The sequence below is a fragment of the Trichoderma breve genome, chromosome 2 (genome assembly GCF_028502605.1).
Source record: "Trichoderma breve strain T069 chromosome 2, whole genome shotgun sequence".
NCBI classification, from domain to species: domain Eukaryota; kingdom Fungi; phylum Ascomycota; class Sordariomycetes; order Hypocreales; family Hypocreaceae; genus Trichoderma; species Trichoderma breve.
Genome location: NC_079233.1, coordinates 194,382 through 216,613, shown reverse-complemented (window position 1 = coordinate 216,613; position 22,232 = coordinate 194,382). Strand labels below are relative to the sequence as shown.

Below are 22,232 nucleotides of genomic sequence, written 5' to 3'. Positions count from 1 at the left end.
CTCCAGTGGTCAGTTCTGCAGCGACCCGAAGATGACGGTTTTGACGGCTCGCGCCGCACCCTCAGCCGCAGATTCGTCGAGATTCGGCAGCTGGGCCTATCGCGTCGGCAAATGCGTGTGAGTGTGGGATGGTGGTTTGGTTTTGGACAAATTGAGCCTTGGGCCCTAGCGTGCGGCTGCAGGACTGACTGCAGGTTATGTGCGTGCAGTGCGTGCAGACTGCAGATTGGATTGGATCCAGGCTGCAGTCCAGTGCAGTGCCGTGCCGCAGTGAGGTCGAGACTCTGTCGAGGCTGAGATCAGATGGCGCCAGAGAAGGGTCGCAGCGGTATGTATCGTGTGTGGGCGTGTGTGTCCGTGTCTCTCTCTACTGAAGCTCGCGTTGTGTCGCCGTCGCAATAGCCTGATGCACCGAGGAGACGGGATGGAAAGAAAAAGAAAAGAAGAGATTAGGAGGATATCCGCCGGCCACAGGCAGCGAGGTGGGATGAGTGAGGAGGAAGAGGAAGTGGAAGAAAGAGGTTACAGAAGAGGGTCGCACAGAAGATGACAACGATGGCCGCCTGGAACAATGCAATGCATGCGTCTCGGACTTGTGTCGCTCTGCTCTCCCTCTTTGCCACGCACAGACTTTCCAAAGGCCAGTCAAGCAAGCCAAGCAGACTCTGGTTGATTGATGCGAGTCTCACAAGGAAAGGTCAGCGAGTACTGACTGTAGCGCTCCAGCATGCGCACTGGGAAACCACTCCAGCGATATTCGGGGGATCAAAAGGGGGTTGTCGTTTCGTTTCGTCTTCGGCAGTCCAGGAGCAGGAGAGGAGACCAGACCAGGCGGTGGTAGTTGGTGGTGGAAGATCTGTTTCCACAATCGTCGTCTTGTCTCTGTTTCAATCAATCCCTGTCCGCCTCTTTTTTCTTCCCTTCTTCTCTTTCTCTTTTTTTCTTTGCTTTTTCTTTTCTTTTTTTTTCTGCTTCTTCTCCCCTTCAGCACAATCCGCGCATATTCCTGGATCGAACAAGACGCGGGCGATTGCAGCGATTCGGATGAGGGCGAAATGATCGGGTGTAACGCCAATAGGGAACAGGGCAAGGATGATGCGATGCACGAGACCCGGCAGCGGCAGAGGCAGCGCTGGTCAAATCTCGATTGCCCGGCCTGGTGATTGTGATTGGACGGCTTGACGGCATTCCAGGGAAGGGAGAGAATTCTGAAAAGCCAAGGCAAGGCAAGGCTCTGGCCTCTGGTCTGGTTTCGGGTTCGGTGTCTGTCGGCCTCGTGGATTGGACTCGTTTCGCAGTGTCGCTTTGTCCCGAATTGCGACGGAGAATTGTTCCGCCTTTTCCCCTTGTCTTTTCCCTGTCCTTTCCTGTGCTGCAGTTGTTGGACCCTGTGAATATCTCCTCCCTTTTTTTTATGAGTCTTCCCTTTGCTGTCTCTTCTATTTTTACCGTTTTGTCTGTCGCAGGTTTCAACAATCGCCGCGCCGCGCTGCAGAGAATGAGATCAATGGATTGCGAAAAGCGCAGCCAGCAGTTCAAGCTGCCAAGCGGGTTAAAAGCCGGTGCGACAAGGGCGGCGCAGAGACTAAATGGCATGGTCTGATCTGGCCCGTGAGCCGGTGGCTGACGGCCCGTTTATTAAGTAAAAAGCAGCTCGAACAGTTCAATAAGCAGCTGGAGCCCTGGAGCTCAGTTTGTCTGTATTCTGCAGGCTTCGGTTTTTAGCGCCAGCAAGTGAGGGGGTTTCTCTTCTCTCTTCCATCCTCTTGGCTCTAGAGGCTCCAGAGGGGATCCAGAGGGCTGCAGCCTTGAATCGGCTTCGCCTTTATTCCCCAGAATGGCGCCGGACGGACCTTGATGAACCCTTCGATCCATTCAATTCTATTCGTCTTTCATCAACAGTGTTACAGTGCATCATCTTCCACCGATGGCTGCTGACGCGCTCAATCCCGCATATACTAACGTACTAACTAGCATCTTCCACGCATTGTTCTGCGCATCACATCAGCATCAACGGATCCATCGACTCCAACGCCACCATCCCACTCTGCAACAATCTCAATTCATTCACAGACGATCCATCCATTCAAACAACCACCACAGCACATCTCCTACAAACTATTCCATGCCCATGTGGGGATACCCTTTTCCGCCCCTCCCCGCGCATCGCATCTCGGCAAACCCGTCCATCCTATCCGACCGAAAACTCTCGATTATTGTCTCGCCTTGGGCTGTCGTTGGTCGAAGGGTCCGAGCAAAAAAGGGAGGCTAATGAAGAATAAGCGCCAACACACAGTTTCGGTAGACGATTCCATCGTTCCCCTCCCTCAACCAACAGCACTTTTTACGCAGTTCTGGAACTTTTGTCCGCCCAACCGAGTCTATCGAGGAATGCCGTGGAGACAGTTGGCCGCTTCGGTTAACATCCAAGACCGTAGAAAAAAGACAAAAAGGCACATATACAGTGAGTGTGGTAGGGATGCCGTGTCTTGTCTAGATCATGTAAGAAGCCAAGCAAGCATAGCCTCGTTACCTCGATAAGCTACACGCCAGATCGACATTGTGACAATCCTGCCGTGAGGCACCCTGGACCCTTTTGGCCGCCTTAACGGCCTCCGAGCAGGCAACCCTTTCAGAAGCCCTTGAAAAGGATTCATCCATCCATCCATCCCATGAGCCACGCCAAGTACCATGTGTGTTGTATGCAGAATCAAACACCAAACGTACTCATTCCTGACATATCACATGCCAGAGAGATTCACATAGACAGCCACCAACAAAGACATGATCATCATCATGTTTAAGAAACTCAGAAGAAGAAATGATAAAATATATGTCCATGAATAGTGAATACTATGCGAGGGCAAAAATTGAAAAGTGCCCCCCATCTAAATTTAGAGTACATGCATCTAATAAGTGGCGTCCAATACGGAACAGAACAATTGCCGTCTGACTACTGCTGACTCGTCGATCTGGATCCAAGCAACACATCATTTTTCCCATCCATCACAAAATGTTTCGCTTTCCCTTGCAGTGCAGCCCGTGGATCGCCGCAAGCCACCGCGGTGCACTATGCCAGATCCTTCACTGGCCACCCGTTTTTATATCCCGCCTCTCCCTCCCTCCATCCACAGTCACATCTCATATTCCCAAAAGGAGTACCTGTTTTTGAGCCGCCGCCGCCGTTCCGTGGTATCGATCAAAGCAACATGTTAGTCGTAAGAACAAACAAAGATCCAACCCTTGCTCCGCTTCCTTCCTCCCTGAAAAGTAAAAGAAAAAAAAAATATAGACAATGAATAAAAGAAGAAGAAAAGAAAATCATGGCATCGTCGTATCACAAGTCATCATCCATGGCGCCGTAGTTTCTCCCCTTACTCCTCACCCACTAATACTGTAGATAGTCCGGCTTCCGTGCCATGTTGACCGGAGGCGGGCCTTCGTCGTCATCAACGGGGTAAGGTGGAATCGACGTCTCCGAATCTCGCGGTCGATGGCCGTATTCGGACAAGGGAGTCTTTGGTGGCAGAGGCGGCGCTGTTTTGGAGGGTATCGACAGCGGTTCGATTCGAGAGTACTGTTTGGGAGGCACCACGGGCAGCTGATACTTGGACTCTTCGTCGGGGCTCGTAATGGCAATCGGATCGTCGGAATAGGCGACCCTGTACTGGCTCGGGGCCGGCGACATGTCCACAGTCTCCTTTTCAGATGCGGGACTGACGGTTCTGCCGTAACGTGAATGTCCGGTGCCTGGCCGGATATGGTCGCCAGAGACTCTGGGGGAATTCAGAGTATTTGCCTGCAGGTGTAGGCTGTCCGCCCCTGATTCAAAAGACGAACGACTCGGGGGGCTTTGTGGGCTGTGGGAGAGGAAGCCAACCGGGGAGTCACCGGGCAGCTCTACAGCAAAAGGCTGCTCAAAATTGTTCTCCGATGTCGACTTGACCAACTCGGGCACAGTAGGATTGCTTCGTTGTTCCCACCGTATCTTTGCTCTGTGAATCTTGGCCAGCCTGGTCGAGATGCCGTGGATCATCTGCTGCTCGTCTGGGCGTTGCATGTATCGCCGAGTGCCAGTGCTGATATCGCTCAACCGGTTCCATTCGTTCATTCCGAACTCGCCGACTCCCACCTCGACATTGAGGCGGTAGTAGTTTTCGACATTGACTCCGCGCTTCGCCAGGTGCTCGTGGAGCATGTACTCGTGGATCTTCTCGCAGCCTTCGATTTTGGAAATCATTTTTCTCCGCGCCTCAGCAAACTCGCCCAGGAAGCCCTCATACCACACTTGCTGGTTTCCATCGCTTCCACGAGGGCGTTTTCCGGTGCCGACGCTGACAAACACTCCGACTTCTCGTCCTGGCCACTCGTTGATGACAGCCTCGTCCAGAGCCTCGGGGGAGGGGTTGAATGTGCCAGCTCCATCGTCGTGGAAAATTGACTGACCAATCTGGACGGGCTTAAAAGCGAGGCCAATAGAGCAAGTTGCCCGTCCGGCCTGCCAGATCTTGCAGTCGAATTCCGGCGGTGGCTCTTTGCGAGAATCGTAGGACCGTAACAGTACGGGGGGTGTTCCTCGTCCGGATCCTTTGTACATTGCAGTCACGGCACTATATCGTTTATCAAGTTAGCTACGTATGCACACAACAATAGGTAGGGCATTGGGGTTCTTACGTCTTGGTCCTATTCTCTCTCGCGTCGTATAATCTTGCATTCCCATTTCCGTACTTCATATTGATGGGGGGCCGCGTGGAGACATGGCCGGAAGTATGGCGTGCACTGAAGCTGACGGTGCTGGCGTTGCTGGAATGTCGCTTTGGAGATCCCGACGAGCGGCGGGAATCAAGCGGGTTGACCACTTCTGTCTCGGTGTCGTTGCCCTCCTTGTGGTACACAGTGTGCTCCCAAACTCCCTGCTTGATGGCGTCTTCCAGCCTGCTGGCCTTGAACAGCGTAGATCGGTATGGGATGCCGGCAATGGTCTTGTCGGTTTCGAACACCATCTTGGTCATGCGAACGTACAGCTCTTTGCAGGTCTCTAAATCCAGACGCAGCCGGCCTAGCATGATAGCGATCAGCCCGCCCGTGCCGGTACCAACAATCAGGTCGAAATGATCGCAGGGCTTCGGGATTTCATGTCTGCGAGGCGCGCGGCCTTCGATGTCGACAAATGCGCGGTGCATGAGTTCCTGGATGATGATGAGCATGGAGTAACCACGAACGCCTCCTCCGTCTGTGCGAGTTAAGCATTAGCAAAGCTATTCGACAACATGAGAATAAAAGATAATGAGGGGGTTCATACCGAGAGACAGAATGCGCAGAGGCGGCCCTTTGGTGGTGTCCGACCTCCGGACTCCGTACGAGTCCATCATTTTCGATGCGAAACAGTCGCCGACGGGCGTGAATGTGACGGGCTCTGAGATGCGAAGATTCGGATCGGAGAATGTCTTGTCGCGATGTGTGTGAGAGAGAAAGCGATGCTGCTTTGTTCGGGTCAAGATTTTGCGCCTTGAGCGTCTTATCAAAGAGGAACCACGTTTCTTGGAATGCGACCAATCAATATCCAGTACCGCCTAAATTCTTCGGTGCTGATTCGCAGCCAAGTCGCAGTCGTAGTCGCAAACACAAGTTCGGATGCGCTGGGGTTTGCAATGTCCAAATTCCGCAGGCTTCTGTTGCAATATGTCGCGCGGTCGGTGGTGATCAGGTGAACAATGGAAGAATAGAGTCGGAAAGATAAGACAAAGAGAGGCCAAGGTAATGTAAGGTAAGGTGAGAGAACAAACATGGAACCTCAGGCAGTCATGATGAATGAATCATTTCTCTTATTACCTTGCACACTCTCTGCCCAAACGGTGCCGTGACGCAATCGCCCGGACATAGCAAGTCTAGGGCTGCTAATAAGCATGGATGGAAGCGGAGGGGTGAGGCGAGGGGCGAGAGGCGCAGCCGAAGAACCGCTAAGCAACGTCACAGGGCCGTTGGCGGGAACTGTCACGCCTGTGGGCCGCTACAGAATAGCGCTACAGACATCCATGCATTGATGGAGCTACAGTTAAAGAACGCCCGAAGCACGAACGAACGGCTATTTTACTTTGCATGCGCGCTCAGAGGACGATCCGGTGCGCTGGTCAGGAACGGGCTTCCCGGGACACGCGAAGCTTCAAGTACCGAAGCTGCCGATTTGAAGATGGATAAACGGCAATAGATGCGGTCTTTTTCTTCTTTTCCTTTCCTTTCTTTTTTGTTTCCTTGTTTTTTTTGAGGGAAAGGAGATTTTTTTTAAGTTCCGAAGAGAAGCGATTCCGGAGGGGAGCGAAGCGAAGCCCAGCCCGGAAAATGGCTGAGAGAGCCAAGAAGCTGCGAGAATCGAGGCCGGATGCCAAGTCTCACTTGTTGCCGTCACGAGGAGGCCGGGTGTGACGGCTTCAACACGATACGATATGACATGAGTACTCTATACATGTGATTTCACTCTCTCACTCTCTCATCTTTGGAAGCTACAGCGCCTGGCATTATTACAGATACAGCTTCTTGATGCCCATTTTGATCTGAGGACCCTTGTTCCTGTCCTTCTCCAAAATCCATCTTCCTTCTGTTTCTGTTCGTCACACCTCCAGAGACAAACGCTAACGAACCCCCCCATGTCCGTGTGGGTGCTTTGTTTCGTGGGGGATGGAAGTTTTGCGAGCCTTTGGGGGCTGTGCAGGTTGGGATCCCATTGAAGGGTGCCTGGCGGGGCAGACAATGTGAGACACTGGACTGGATGAGTGGGTGAGGATGGAATCCAGGCCACGTGATGGCTGCACATCATGATACCAAACTGGAACAGTCTGTTCGTCTCTTATTTCAGCCATTATTTCAAGGTTACCATCCTCAGAGTGTAGGTACGAGAACATGGACCAAATCAGCGCCACGGCTGGTCCTGAACTGAATGATGAGAGAGCAGTACTCATACATGTATCTCGCTCTCAGCCGATGTAAGATTCCGATATTGAGGGTCGACGTACTGCATCTCTCCCATTGGCACAGGTGGTAAGCTGAGAAAGCCCTTTGTCAGGAGGATGGAAGATTACACACTCTCTCAGACCGACTGCGCCCCGTATTCCATAAGGCTTCACGGCTAAGGGCACCCGTACTCGGGATGAGAATCTCATTGCCCTTGCAGGACGTGCCGCATCGCATCGCATGTTTATTCCATCATGGCATTGACGCGGCGAATTACATAAGACGGCATCACCAGCACGGCTCAAAGTTAATATGGTACGTGTAGGTCAATACTAGGTCTAGTACGAGGTAAGGCAAAGGCACATGCACGTAGCGCCTTTACGTCAGGATTTCGTATTCATGCTACCACAAGTTCCATCGCCACTGTTGACATAAAGAGCATGAGGCCTCTTAGGAGACGTTCATTTCATTTCACTTCAGACAGCTGAGTTCAAGAGGCGAAGAATCGGTGAGAGGTGAGAGCAAGGGTGAGCATTTGATGACTTCGCTTCTCTAGCGCTAGCGGCTCGAGGCGCAGATGGCTGTCTTGTATATAATGCATGCCACGTATATGGAATCGTTACATGTACCTACTGCAAACGAATGTGTAATCCGTACTCGTACGTGTACCTGCGTCAAAGCATTGCTGATAAGGTTGTTAATAAGAGCTGATAACTTCATGTTGGCAGCTATGGACCCTCGTTTCACGGCAGAACAATTGAAGACGCAAGACAAAAATAGAATGTGGCTGCAACGTTAAAAACCTGTGGCTGACGATCAAGTCAAAGTCAATTACGCGTAGCCGCTAGCATTCGCAGGCCCGGTGGCGAGTTCTTTGACGGATTAGCACCTACGAGCTCTGCACAGCTTCCCACTTCGTCACGGTAGATATACTTGATATACTGTACGTGTACCAAGATGGGAGAGTCGCGAGATGATCTTTTACCACTACGAATTTGAAAAGCGTCCTACGGCTCCTGATTCGGCAGCGTGCATTGCCACGCTTGTTCTAAGAGACCTGAACCCCCCGGCTTGCCCCGTCTTCCGCCGCCGACTCAGCCTCGCTGTACAACCTATCACATCTCGTATACGAATCTCAGAGTACCTATGTACAATTAAATCCCAAAACGCCTTGATGAGAGGAATTCAATATCTTGGGAAAAAGGAAGCAGAAGAAAATAAGCTTCTGCAATTGAGTCTATGAATGCCGCCGGAGTCTCTAGTAGCGACGCCACTTGGAGCTTTCAAGGTGCTGGAGGATGGAGCTGCATGTCGGCATGCATTGCATTGGCTGAAAGACCGGCTTAGCTGACCCTTTTATTAATCTTTTATTAATCTCTGCCCTACCGGGCATCTCAGCCCTTTGGTAGCATGGCGGTGGGCTGCAATATAACAAAGTATTCATCATGAGTCGACGACGCCAAAGGATTCCATATGGCATGGAGATGTAGGTGTACAACCGTAGGTGCTAGCCCGTCTTCTGGCTTAGCGATACGCTCTCGTTGTGATTCAGCAGGCTACGATCATTACAAATGAGAAGGTGTGAGGTGCACCTATCAATAGGATCAAGGCTGAGAGATTGGGTGCACAGCATCACTACATACGAGTACGTGTAGGTATAGTAGCTACGAGGCTGCACTATGTGCATGTGTGGTGATGTATGTGCCATCGTACTTACATGAGGTGTATTGAGTGACGGGAGCATCCTCCTTCCCTCCACTCCATGTGCCATGAATGCCTAGCCTCGTAAATGGCGTTTCAATGCCAGCTGCGGCAATAACAACAGCCGCAAAAGCTACATGTAGTAAAAATCCGCACGGGTCAGGCGCAATCTGACTCTGTGGCGCCTCAGAAGCAATCAAATGAAACCCAGGACAAGCTGAGCTGTGCCGCAGGTTTCGTCCGCATCATTGAGTCGGGCCAGGGCATGTGCCGTCCCGCAGGTTATTTGTGGATTTGAGCGCAAACAATTGTCACTAGTTCTTTGCCGACAAGACATGAGATAGGCATGGCATGTATGTACTGCACACGATGACGATGTGTAGTGTTGATAAGCTGAAGCAAGCACATTAGCCGCCAAGTGTGTGAGCAGCACGGCGAAATGATAGGCGGCAGTGTGTCTGTGATGGACGTAGACTCGTGCGTGGTTTCAGGCGGCATGGCAGCCTCCCCATTTGCCGGGGACGATCCAATGACGTGCAGAGGACTCGTGCAATAGGTGCTGAGTGATGATGATATTACGAGCACTGTAGCATCCCAAAGGGACAAAAATATATTTGATCCTGGCTGAGAGAATAAATTTACTCACCTGCAGAAACGAGTACCCGCAAGTGCTCACAGGCCTATGTACATGTAGGCTCGCGTACATACACGGATGGACGCTATGTACATTTGAAATGATGGCACTAGCAGTAGCAGCAACACTTGTGCTTCAAACAGACGGACGAGAGCCAAGGCGTTAAGCGATGGGCACTTTTCAGCCGCGAATTGGAAACCAAGAGGCCACGGGCAGTAGCAGCACCGAGCTTCTGCAGCTTTTCCCAAGTACCTGGTCGTGCTGAATTTAGATTCCAATAAAGTCGCCACTGGCTCCAGGCACGGGACGAAGGCGTGTGTTGATGATGGATCCCCCCTAAGAAAACGACTCAGCTCAGGAATCACTCAATTCCATCAAAGAGCAAATCACCAGACGGTGAGCCTTGCCTCGCGCCCACCCACGGCCTCACGGCCTTCCGAGACAACGCTGATGCCGCCACATTGTTACCCCATGCGAGCTATGCCCGGCACAGCCTAGAGCAAGGACGCGACGTCGAAACGGTAAATTGGCAGCGAGTTTCGGCAGGCCGCTAGTCCGTCCCCAGGCGAGGGCGAGGTGCCCAATCCAATCAGACTTGGCCTGGTTCTGGTTCCATCTGGGTCTCTGTGGTTTTTTTCGGGCGAGGCTGTGAGGTGATTCGCCTGGGCTGATGGCCGAGGCTAGACAAGACGAGCAGAGCGAATCAAGCAGCCTCTCAGGCAACGCGTCAGCCCACACACGGAGACAATCCGCTGCAGTTGGTCTAAGCCGAGTCGAGTCAGCTGCGTCTACAGAAACGTGTATGTACGAGTACCTATTCGTGCTGCACGGATGGATTACGAGGGAGGACAAGATTCGAGTCTGGTCCTTGGCTCGGGTGGCGTGGATGGCGTGGGTTGGGTGCCCGGGGCTGCGGTCCTGGGAGCCGGGCCTCGCTGCTGAAGAATTTCAGAAGTTTGGAAACAAGGCACGTTGGATTTGTGCATGTATGTAGGTATGTACATCCAAGTACATGTATATGCGAAGACGGACCAGCCACCATGTACAAAGGAATCAGTGCAAGTGTGTATTCAACATGACATGTCAGGTAGCGGACTTGACATGTTTGCTGGTCCCTTGCGCGAGACGAGATTGGGATGGGCAAGGTCATGGTGGCTTTGGACGACTGGTGAGTTAAACGCACAGGGCCGCCTGCAATAATGGGATCAATCTGATTATGGCCTCAATTCCAATGAATACAGTTGAATACATGTCCATATCTTCTGGGTACGTGTGTCATTGATATGACTGCTGGGGCCGGGCATCCTTCGGTGTCGGGGGTGCCAAGTTACATATGTGCGTATTGCCGTGAAGGGCACCCTTCAAGTTTAGCACGATACGGTACTGTCCTGTACAGGGCAACCAGTGGTTGGGCAGGAATACATTGAACCGATTGCATTGCATCAAGTGTCTCGAACATTGTTCATCCTACAGGTACAGGTAGTTAAGGATCAAGACTACCTTTCATCACCTGAGAGGCTTTCAGCAACTAAGAGTCCCTTGTACATGTAGGAAAAAGGCCCGGTGGAGCGGTGTCATTAACCATTGATTCAATATATCGACGGCATATGGGTACTATTGGCTACTAGGTACATGTACGAATCTAGATTGAGCCCTATCTGCTCACCCTGCGGCAGAACCGAAGCATCTTGCAACGATCATGATACATCACTTACATGTACTACACCAAGATACCTCAGCTGTATAGACGTGCACAAAGCAAAGCACCCTCGTGTTTGTTTATGTGTGTGTTGCACCAGATGCACGAATGCATGCACCATATCCTCTCCTGTCAAGGTATTTGCCCGAGCCGCAAAGGAAAAAAAGACAGCAAAATAAGTGCCCAGAAAACCGGCATCAAGTACCCTTGACAGATTAAAAATAAAAAATAAAAACCCGTCACAGCTTGCGAGCCCCTTGCCCTCAAGGTGTCGTTTCATCCAAATAAAACGGCCCCCTCTCCTCTCTCCTCTTCTCTCTCCCGTCCAGCCGCAGTACTGGTTGCATGTGCCGAACTGCGCGCTGGTACATGCGTGTACCTCCCGGCTATTTGTGCGGCACTGAGTCCGTGCCTGTGACATCCATCCCATCCAATCCAATGCCGTCCAGTCAATGGATGTCATGTCATGTCGGATGTCATCAATGCTACATGTACATGTACCTGTACCTGAGGCCGCCACTGGCACTGGCAATGCATGGCCCTCGATAGGCACATTGGATCATGATCAATAGCTCAACTGTCAGGCCGGCCCTGGCAAGCCCAGAGCCAATTGCCGCCACAGCAGATCAAGTCAATCAATAGCATCAAATCAAAGCAAAGCAAATCCATTGGGGAATGAAAAAAGAGCTCCAGCTTGCCTGTGGACCAGCCCGAAAGGCTCTCTCAGCAGAACTCCGTCAAACCTCGCCTACGGGCCAATGGCAGCGCCGCTGGGGCCTGCACAGCCAGGCGGCCCGCCAACTAAAATATAGCGGCTTGCCCTTCCCTGAGCGCCCACCAGCGCCGGAAGCCGTCGGCCAGTGGACTGGGCTGGGCCGGGCTCAGGCTGGGCTGGATTGGACTGGAACTGGACCCGGTACCGCCCTCGGTAGCGCATCTCGCAGCGCCTACAGAATACCCAGTACTGTACCACTACCAAGTACCAGTACCAGTTACGGCCAGGGCCCGCCCAAGGTCAACTGGCTGCACTGACGATTTACAGCCTCGCCCGCCAGGCCAGAGCCTTGAACCACAAACTCCCCTCCCCCCAAAACCAAAACACCCAGCCTTACCCTCTTCTTCGCTCCTTTGCTGTCTCACCTCATACTCTGCTTCTGCTTCTCCCAGCCGGCCGTCGTTTTGCTCCTGCTTCCTCATCCTCACTCCCAGCCTCGAATCCCCTCCAATTGCCGCGTGCTGCTTCTCTCTCGCCACATTCAACGAACGCTCTGCACGCCTCGTCTTCGCTGCATCAATTCAGCGGGCGTTCGAAAAGCTGCCGACTGCTCCGCCTGGCCTCGCCCAGCCTCAGTCGTCCGCCCTCTCCAACCAAAGAAAAAAAAAACCTGCCACAACACCGTCTCACCTCGTCTCGTCTCGCCGTCTCACGTCGCCTTTCCTCTTGTCTTCTCTTCTCGTCGCTGAGCCCGTCGATGGAACCGTCCAGTAAAAAGCGGAAGCTGGCTCCCAAGGTCAACACCTCTGTGGCTCCCAACCCTCAGCCTGCTGCGCAGTATTCCCACGAAACGGTTAGCCTTGCGTCTCTCCCCCAACCTCTCGACTACTTGCTGCTACCGTCTCTTTTCCATCCGCCTCCTCTTTCCATCGTCTTCGTCTTCTTCGCCCTCACTACATGTACTCTCGCATTTGTTGCTAACAGTTTGTCGCCCATTCCCAGCCGCCACAACAACAGCCTTACCCCGTACACGATGCCCCGGTTGCCGAACGACAAGACTTCGAGGCCTTTGCGCGTCATCTGCAGGATGCGGCCATGCTGATACAGCGCCAGACGGAGCGCCCGCCTCACAGCGACGTCTCCGTCTTGCTGCTGAGCTGGGAAGAGGATCGTACAGTCGATGAGGACGTTGCCGCGGTAGAACAGGTCATGCAGAAGCAGTACGGCTTTACCACGCAGCGCTGGCAGATCCCCACCGTCCCAAACCCAAGCATCAAGCTCGGCGTCCAAATGGCGTCCTTTCTCGAAAACGCAAGGCCCAACCACCTCCTCATTATATACTACGCTGGCCACGGATATGCCGGCCCCGATGGCCAGCTGTATTGGGCCTGGTGAGTTTCATCCTTGGGCGCTCGCCATCCCCTGTCTCTCAACATACCTCTCTGCCTCTACATCACTGCATCACCACATCACCACCTCATGCGTGTCGCCATCGTCATCATCATCATCTCTAATCACTTGTCCATCTAGCAATGCGCGCGAAGATGCTGCCAAACTCAAATGGGATGGTGTGCGGTGCTTGTTCGAAGATGCCCAGTCCGACATTCTCCTGCTTCTGGATACATGTGCCGACCCCGAACCCGCAGCTGCGGGCAGCCACGGTATGAAGCAGGCCATTGCGGCTTGCTCTCGAGAGCACAAGGCCCGACAAGAACCTGGTCAACGCTCCTTTAGCTCCTTTCTGGTAGAAGCGCTTCGCAAGCTGAGCGCGGGACAGCAGCCTTTCAATGTCCAGCGGCTTTACGACGAGATTCGTGCCCTAAAGCAGCAGCAACGTCCGAAAAGCCCAACGCCTGCAGGTAGCGCAACGGCTTCCGCCTCGCCCATCATGCCCATATTCTTCACCCTGACTCCTGGCAAAGGGCAAAACTTGATCCTGGCGTCCATGGTCGGCAGGACGCCCCTGCCTCCCCTGAACGGCGTAGATGCGCCAGATGGGCAGAGTAGTCGCACTCGTGAAGACCATCTCATCGACCCGGATTCCGTAGCTGACATCAGATTTGAAGAGCCCCGGATATTGGTTTGCACAACATTTGTCGGGGATGCAAGTCCGGACATGTCCTACTTTCACCAGTGGCTACAGAACAAGCCGACCCTGGGTGCTACCATTGCCGTCGAGGGCATGTTCCTTGGGCCGCCTACAATGCTTCTCATCTCCATGCCCCACTCCATATGGAATGTCGTCCAGCACGATAAGGTCTGCTGCTTCTTGGGCTACATTAGCTCTCACAACATGATTCATCTGTATGAAAAGCTGGTTGGGCCTGCCGGCATCCGCCCCTCTGCCAAAGAAGTAGAAGACGGCCGTATTCTGCTGGAAGCCAGGGAGCTGGCAGCGGGAACGCCTTCGCGAGCTCGGCGGGATCCCGATCCCTATCTGCACGCGGCAGCTCGAGATGGCCTCGAGTACAGGTCGCAAAGTAGCCCATCCGGAGCCGCCTACACTCCAGCGCCCCCTCGAGCCATCGCTCCAATCAAGCCAAAGGACGAGGTTGAAGATTCCGCAGAGATGCAAGAAGCCGCAGAGCAGCTCAAGGCTCTCAGCCATGTTCGACCTAGAAGTGATGATGGCCCTCCGGCTCCCCCCGTTCCAGCTCCTCCTGCTGCTGCCAATGCGCCTCCCCCAGTGCGACACCGAACAACGCTTCCAGATGGCATCCCCGAGTCGAGGCACATTGAGCCAAACATTCCGCGCGACGTCAATGATTCTGGAGTTGGCGATGCCATGGCACTAGACTCGACCCCATTGCGTATGAAGGCGCCTCGACGGTCCCTCCCCAAGCAAGAAACTAGATGTGATCACTGTACTCATGCACCTTTCAAAGACTCCTCGTCTCTTCGAAAACACATTGCGGCCGCCCATACCCGACCGTTTCCCTGCGCCTTTTCCTTTGCCGGCTGCGCCAGTACCTTTGGATCCAAGAATGAATGGAAGCGCCACATTGCTTCGCAACACCTCTGCTTGACGTACTATTGCTGTTCGGCTTGCCCGCAGAGCTCGGCAGAAGGCAAGGGCAATGAGTTCAACCGAAAGGATCTCTTCACGCAGCATCTCCGCCGAATGCACGCCCCGTTCCAGATTAAAAGGACCATTGCCAAGGGTGACAGCAAGCTGCAGGCCGAATGGGATGCGCACGTCAAAGACATGCAGCAGTCCTGCCTAGTTACCAGGCGACATCCTCCACAGAAGTCGGCTTGTCCCCGGAAAGAATGCAACGCTCTTTTCGAGGGGCCGACGTCTTGGGATGAGTGGACGGAACACGTTGGGCGGCATATGGAAAAGGGCGAGGGCCAGCGACTGGGCATCGACAAGCTGCTGGCGGAATGGGCGCTTGACGAGGGCATCATCGAGCTGAAGAGCGATGGCGAGTATCGTTTGTGCGCCACAAACGGCGTCCTCGCCGGTGGCAGCAATGGTAGCGTGAATAACGGCGTTGCTGGCTCTTCGCAACCATCTCTGGAGCACAAGGAGTCGAACGTCTCTCTGGCAGAACATGCGTCTTCGGCGGATGAGGCCCCAGCCGTGGAAGTCAAGTCGACGGATGACATGGAAATGGCAGAAGGATGAACATGTCCTCCACCAGCCTGAAATAGCCGACGCCATTTCCGACTCTCTTCATCACATTTCTCCCTGTGCATGTATACACGACATCTTTCCTTTGCGTCTACAAAACCGAGAATGACTCACGAAAGCCACGATACGGAAGCCTTGTTTGCATAGCTCATTGTCAAGTTTGTTTTCTTCACCCTTCTTCTCTTCCATCCCGTCAGTCCTTCCCGTCGCATTCATCTTTGCTATCATATTATAGTGTACTCTCAAGGTTCAAAGGTTACTACTGCCCATGGGCGTTTCTTTTTTCTTTTCTCTTTTTTATTTCTACATCTGGTTTCTGTCTGGCCCTCGTACTATTTTTTTTCTTTTTTTTCTATATTTTTATTTTATTCTGCTTTTTCTCATGGGAGGCGTTGGTATGGTTTGAAACCCGTAGGGAAAGCATCAAACGGTGATAAAACGGAGTCTGTGTTTCTCTCATGCTACTGTTGAATAGTGCTCCTCGAAAGCAGGCCAAGGAGCGTTTTCTTACACGACGTCGGGAGCGGGGAGGGGGAAGATACAAAGCATACAAACTGAATTAAATGACACAAAAAACGGAACTGAAAAAGGGAGGAAAGGGGGAAGAAGATGTGTGTAAATTCCAAGCTTCATCTATCGATTAGAATGGTAGAGTAAGAGTGCTCCAGTTCGTTCGGATCAGCGCGTCTTTCTTATTTGGTGTGTGATGATGTTTCTTTTCTTCTTTCTTTTTGGGCATGATGAGGGTGGTGATGTCCTCATCAAGGTATACGGCATGCTACCCACTTACACTACTACTACTACTACTACTACTACTACTACTACTACTACTACTACTACTACTACTACTACTACTACTACTACTACTACTACTACTACTACTACTTCCACCAACAACACCTTACCTAGGGTACCGTGTATGAATGAAGAACAGTTCGGATGCCGGCTTAGGAAGACACAGTGAAAGAAAATAATCACAAGTTGAACCAAAAGCCGTAATTGTTCATACACTAAACTCTACTGCTGTGAAGATACTTTATATACATGAAGCCCAACGGGCCTAAAGGGGTACAAAACACCATATCCACAGGTTACGCTAAGCGAGTGAAAAGACATCCTAAAAAAACCGCAGGAAAAACACCTCTAACCGATTCTGACAGATGCAGGGCCGCTAAACGGCAGGTTGACGTTGAAAGTCTGGCTGTTTGCGCTTCCAGAGCTAGACTTGGCCGAGGCGGTCTTACCGCCGATGATGGTGACCTTGGAAATGACAAATGGCACCCGCAGGCTAAACTGGCCGCCCAGGATGAAGAGGCCCTTCTTGTAGGTAAAGGTAACGTGGGTGGTGGCCTTCTGGTTGATGGAGACGCCGTCATCGAGGTACAGCTCACCTGTCGCGGATCCTGAAGCGTCGAGGGCGATTTGAAGCTCAAAGTTCTGCTTGCGGAGCTCGGTGGTGGTGTTGGTGGACTTGACACGCAGGGGCAGGATAGTACCGCCGCGGATGAAGAGCGGGATGGACGTGATGTCGACGTTGCTGATGAGGTGGTTGGTGGCGCCGCCGTCGATGCGCGCGTGGGTGTACCAGTCGTAGAAGATGTCGTCGGGGAGATAGACGCTGACGCTGGTAGACCCTTGCTGCGTGACGGGGGCGACGATGATGCCGGGGCCGAAGAAGTACTGCAGCTCGAGGGCAAAGGTGGCCGCGTCGTTCGGGTAGTGGAAGAACATGGGGCTCACGGCCGGCGTGCCGTCGGTGTGCTGGCGGTACAGGGCAGTGTAGATGTAGTCCAGCAGGCGGTAGCGAATGTCAATGGCCTTCTTGGCGCTGCTGGCGACTGAGGGCCAGCGGTAGAACTCCTGGCCAATGTTACCAAAGTCGTTGTGGTTGCGGTAGAAGGTGTTGAAGGCGCCCAGAGAAGCCCAGCGAGCACAGAGCTCCTCGTTGGTGTTGCCGCCAAAGCCGCAGACGTCCGAGCCCACGAAGCCGAACTGGAAGAAGGAGGTAAAGGCCAGCATGGTGCGGATGGACACGGTGTAGTAGCTCCACTGCGACATGTTGTCTCCCAGCCAGTGACCGACCTTGGAGCCCGCGCCGGCAAAGGTGCTACGCGTGATAACCAAGGGGCGGAGACCCGGTCGGCGAGACAGCATAGCGTCGTGCGAGGCCGTCGACATCATGGTGCCGTAGAGGTTGTGGGTGTCGTACATGGCCAGGCCGTTCTGGTGGATCAGGTCGGTGTTGACGGTGTGGTTGGAGATGCCACCCTTGTCAGAGTTCCACGAGTCCTGGAAGGCGGCCTTGTTGTGGATGGCGTACTTGGGGTACAGCAGATCACGGCCGGGAAGACCCTTCTGATTACCCTTTCCATGGTTGCTTGCACTGTTTCCATTGCTCGCAGCCGCGTTGACGACGGGCAGACTGCCGCTGCCGGTGTTGATTTGGAGAGGCTGAACTTGGCTATCGCGCTTGTTGGAACAACCGCCAGGCTGGAAATCGCAAGGCCAGCCGGGCAGCGGACGAGGAGGCGCGCGGACCGGCGGTGGGGCCGGAGGATAACCCACGGCGGCGGCGTACGGGTCGGCACAGGGGAAGTTGCACGGGAAGTTGCTGGGCTCGTTCATGTCGATCCACAGAGCGTCAATGTCCAAGCCTGTCTCGGCGTTGAAAAAGGTCTGGAACTGGCCGTTCCAGTACGACTGGGCGTTGGCGGAGAACCAATCGGGGAAGACGGTAACACCAGGCCAGACAACGCCGATCCAGACGGAGCCGTTAGCCCTCAGCAGGAACACGTCGTCCTGGAGGCCCTGGTTAGCAGGCGGGTAGTCTTGATAGGCGACGGCTGGGTCGACCATGACAACGTAGTGCTGGTCGTTTGCGTGCAGGTGGTCAACGAGCTCACGCATCATGGGCATGGGGAAACGGTCTGGGTCGACGGTAAAGACGCGGCGGCGGTCCATGTAATCAATGTCCGTCCACATGGTCTCAAGGGGAATGCCCGCCAAGCTGTAGTTTTGAACAACTTCGGCGACGTTGTAGGCATCTTGGTATCCATATCTGCACTGGTGGAAACCGAGACCCCAGTATGGCTGCATGGTTGGGAAGCCAGCAAATTCACCATATTGCTGCACTGCTGCTACGGGAGTAGGCCCAGCAACAAAGTAAAAGTCGAACACGCCACCGATGGTGTTGTATTCAAGATACTGGTTGCCGGAAGCGTCCTGGTTGATCATGATGTCCATGCCGTTGGAGTTGAGGAAGAAGACACCATGAGAGCCCGTAGCACGGTGCTCCAGGTAGAAGGGGTGCGTTCCGTAGAGATTGGCATTGCTGGGAATGCCATAGCTGTCCTGGTTCCACATCGTGCGGATGTAGTTGGACGTCTTGAGGCGAAGAGGGTCAGAATGCTCGCCCAAGCCGTACAGGTTGGGGTTCGCGGGCAGGCTTGTCCGGAGGCGGAGGTACTGAGACTCGAAGACGAGAGAGGCGGCCGAGGAGTCAAAGAGGACCTCACCAGTTTTGGCGCGGGTGACTTTGAATGAGAAAGGGTTCGCCGTGTAGCTGAATTTGAGGTTGCTCGCCTGGGACCAGACGGAGCCGCCGGGGCGGGGGAAGACAGATTCGGGGACTTGGTAGACCTGGTTGTCCTTGTCCTGGATGAGGACGTGCAGGCGGTCCTCTGAGCAGCAACATGTTAGCTTGACAAGCTCAATTGATCAAGTTTCGCGGTTGAATTCATGTTGTGTGAGAGTGAGTGAGTGAGAGCATTTTGCTCAAGAAGAATAAATAGCCGACTCAGCCGAGTATGCCGTCAAAGCTGGCAGGGAGAGTAGAATAGAGTAGTGCATGTGCATGTGCCTGTCTGTATGTGTGTTTACTTACCAGTCTGGTATGTGACTTGAAGAATCAGATTCTTCAGATCAGTCCCGTACACATTGCAAGCTGCACCGGCCAGCGTCAGGTCAGCCGTGACGCCGGTGGGCGAGACGCGAACATTGGAGGCCTTGTAGCCCGGGCATGAATCCACGGAGCCTGCAACCGCGTCGTCTCTGTGGAAGAGGGCCGCGGCAGAGGCAAGCCCTGCGTACAAGAGGGCCTTCCAGTAAACCATTGTCACTGCGAAGACGATGGTCACGATGATGAGGATGGCGGGAGAGGGTAAAGATGATGCTCTGCCTGGGGATCGTGAAACGCCGTCCCTGGCAGCGGACATCTTGGGGGAACCCATCTTTGTATACAAATTTAATTATGCTGTGCTCGTCCGGGTCGGAATCGTCCAAGACAACTGAATGCCGTTGCTCCTGCCTTGCACGCTTAGCTCGTCAGCTGTCACCCTCGTCACATCTCCAGCGAGCGTGCGACATTGACATGGCAGATCCAAGTTCCAATTCCAGGCAGTGGGACGGGAGGAGGAGACGAGGGTGAGGAGGTGCGTGGGGCCATGCATCATATCATGCATACGAGTTGAGTATAACAAGACACAAGACACGGGACCCCGGCAAATGGGGCCCCGAAGCTGGGCAAGCTGGGCTACTGGATATTGCCATTGAGGGCCTTGCGTACCTGATGGATGTGAGGTAATACGGCAGTCGGGTTGGTTGGACTCGATGCAATTGGCCGTTGCCGGGGATATTGAAGCTTGTCTCTAGCGGGAAACGGCGTTTGTGGCCATGAGGAGAAAAAGAACGGGCGCCAAGGTCGGGCGAGATAGATTGACGAGGCTGTGTGGGAACAAGCAAGGCGCCAAGCAGGAGAGAGTGAGACAGGGCAATCTCAAAGAACAATTGAAAAGACAGCCGTTGGTTGAGTTGAGCGTGGGTGGAAGTGCCGATCCCATTCAAGGGCAGAGTTGAACCCATGCCAATGCCAGCCAGTAAGCAGGGGAGGGAGTCCTCAGGCATCTACGAATTACTACTTGTAAACATTGGAATTCGATAACAGCGACAAACCGCCCAGTTCAGAGTACAACATCATGCTAGAGAGCCTACAGCAAGAATAATTACATCTCCATCTTGCATTTTCAATTTCTCATTGTCTCGAGCATTCATTCGAATAGCCCTCGATGCAACCTCGGAGCACAAGGTTCAACAAAGGTCACAAGGCACGGCGTCAAATTGTCGAGGTGCACAGCAGCTCACAATGCGAGTGGAGTGGGCCCCCCTCCATGTCCCCAGACGCTACAGGGTTACAGGGGCTCTCAGCGGGCATCCAGTGGGCGTTAGTGGGCTCCTGGTGGCCTGTACCTGCGCAGCTCCCCAACTTCCCCGCACCAAACTCGCCGAGAAGGGCAGTACAAGGCGCCAAGGGGCCCGGGGGTCATTTTTTTGCCGGCCCTAAAACCCCAGGGCCACTATGACCACTAAGCGAGCGCTGGGACAATGGCGTTTTGCCGTCGGGAATAGGTCCGGTGTCTCCTCCATAGTATGGAGTCCATATCACCGACCGCATCACTATGCATCAGGTATTGTTGATGCTGGCTACAGGGGAGGGGGCATAGGTTGGGATATTCAGGGGAACAAAAGTAAAAAGGTGCCGCTACTGTGCTTTGGGCGCTCCATCCAGGCCGCCTCAACGGGCCGAATTGCAATGCAAACTATAATTGATGAAAGGGAGCTGGAAGGAAATGAGGCACACTTGGATGCTCGCATCGACTGGCGCAAGGGACCTTTGAGGTTGTGGTGGATTCATGTTCATGGCACGGCCGCCGAGTCCAGCGCCCAACTTGAGTGAGTCAGTAGCAGAATACTGCAAGCGAAGCATCGAGGATCATTACATGCCCTTGAGATGGTTGTCAGGTAGGTACTTGTATTATTACATGTGAGTTCCATCAACATCTCGGTCCTCCCCCACATCCAAGCAAATTACATACATACACAGATCATCCGACATTTCCAGCGTCGCAGCACTACCATCGATCTATTATCATGCGAGACCCCTTGCGTCCAGCTACGGCACGGGTCCCGAGACCTAAACGTGCAAAGGGTAGCATCTTGGGGTGGCATTGAAAAGCTTGAAGCTCAGGATATCCATCATGGACCGGACGTTGTAAGTGTGCCCCATAGCAGCTGTGCGCATGTGACATCAAGAGATGCCCATTTCCGTTGCGAATACTTCTTCTTTTTTCGCCTTCACAGGCATCCTCGGGCTCTCTCCGCTTTCCCCGCTCAATCGTACGAGATTTTAACTTGGAAATCCCACCGTAGCTTCACATATAGGTAGTCTTGTCTAGTATTCACCGCGAAGTTCCGAAGTGCCAAGAGGGTGTGGAGGTTTTGTTCGTCTTCCAACCGGCGGCCTTGGTTAGTGTCACGATCCATGGCTCATGGGATCCCGGTTAAACATTAAATGAGAGATCTCCTGCAGTTCCACCGGGATTGGTAATGAAAGTAGAATTTATCCGTTCGTTGTTTTACCTCCTCAACCGCATGTGTGCTACACTCTCCAACCACATGTTCGCCACGAGACTATAGTCTCAACTACTCCCACATATTGGTGCTGCAGGTATAAGTGGTAGGACCATGTGAACAGCGACATTAGTATAACAACTTTGCCGTTTCCGACCCTTCAGCAGCTGTGGATCGGTCTATACAGTTGCCTACCTTCTTGTATAGGTCAAGATTACGCATGAACTTTTTAGAAGAATCACTTTTCTTCGGCTCTGCCTCGGTCTGTTATGTAGAATAGATGTGCTGAAGCCGCTGAGCTGCGATGTAACGCTGCAGCCTACTATACTAAATCGCATCTATGTGGATTCTCCATTTTCGCTCCGCATGTTGGTCTCCGGAGGGGGCAAAAGTGATGAGATGCCAAGATGCATATCATCGGGTATCCAATTCTTCGCTGGCACCGCTAGCAATGCTGCGAAAGAACCTCGGCTGCTATTCAGACATTGGGGTTGGT

At 53.3% G+C, this 22,232-nt stretch overlaps 3 protein-coding genes across 3 annotated transcripts; 1 reads left to right on the top strand and 2 right to left on the bottom strand.

The window, feature by feature from the left end:
- Positions 1-3,388: 3,388 nt before the first annotated feature.
- T069G_02319 (patatin-like phospholipase domain-containing protein) lies at positions 3,389-5,372 on the bottom strand (the record flags this gene model as incomplete). The annotated part of the gene is made up of 4 exons (XM_056169529.1): positions 3,389-3,822; positions 3,892-4,610; positions 4,675-5,233; positions 5,303-5,372. The coding sequence occupies 4 exons, from the start codon at positions 5,370-5,372 to the stop codon at positions 3,389-3,391; spliced, it is 1,782 nt and encodes a 593-aa protein (XP_056030421.1).
- Positions 5,373-12,454: 7,082 nt separating this feature from the next.
- On the top strand, positions 12,455-15,325 carry T069G_02318 (uncharacterized protein; the record flags this gene model as incomplete). The annotated part of the gene is made up of 3 exons (XM_056169528.1): positions 12,455-12,550; positions 12,715-13,088; positions 13,228-15,325. 3 exons carry the CDS (start codon positions 12,455-12,457, stop codon positions 15,323-15,325), a joined length of 2,568 nt encoding a protein of 855 aa, XP_056030420.1.
- Positions 15,326-16,474: 1,149 nt separating this feature from the next.
- T069G_02317 (glycosyl hydrolases family 31 domain-containing protein) lies at positions 16,475-19,545 on the bottom strand (the record flags this gene model as incomplete). Its single annotated transcript, XM_056169527.1, has 3 exons — positions 16,475-17,800; positions 17,897-19,011; positions 19,215-19,545. 3 exons carry the CDS (start codon positions 19,543-19,545, stop codon positions 16,475-16,477), a joined length of 2,772 nt encoding a protein of 923 aa, XP_056030419.1.
- Positions 19,546-22,232: the final 2,687 nt, after the last annotated feature.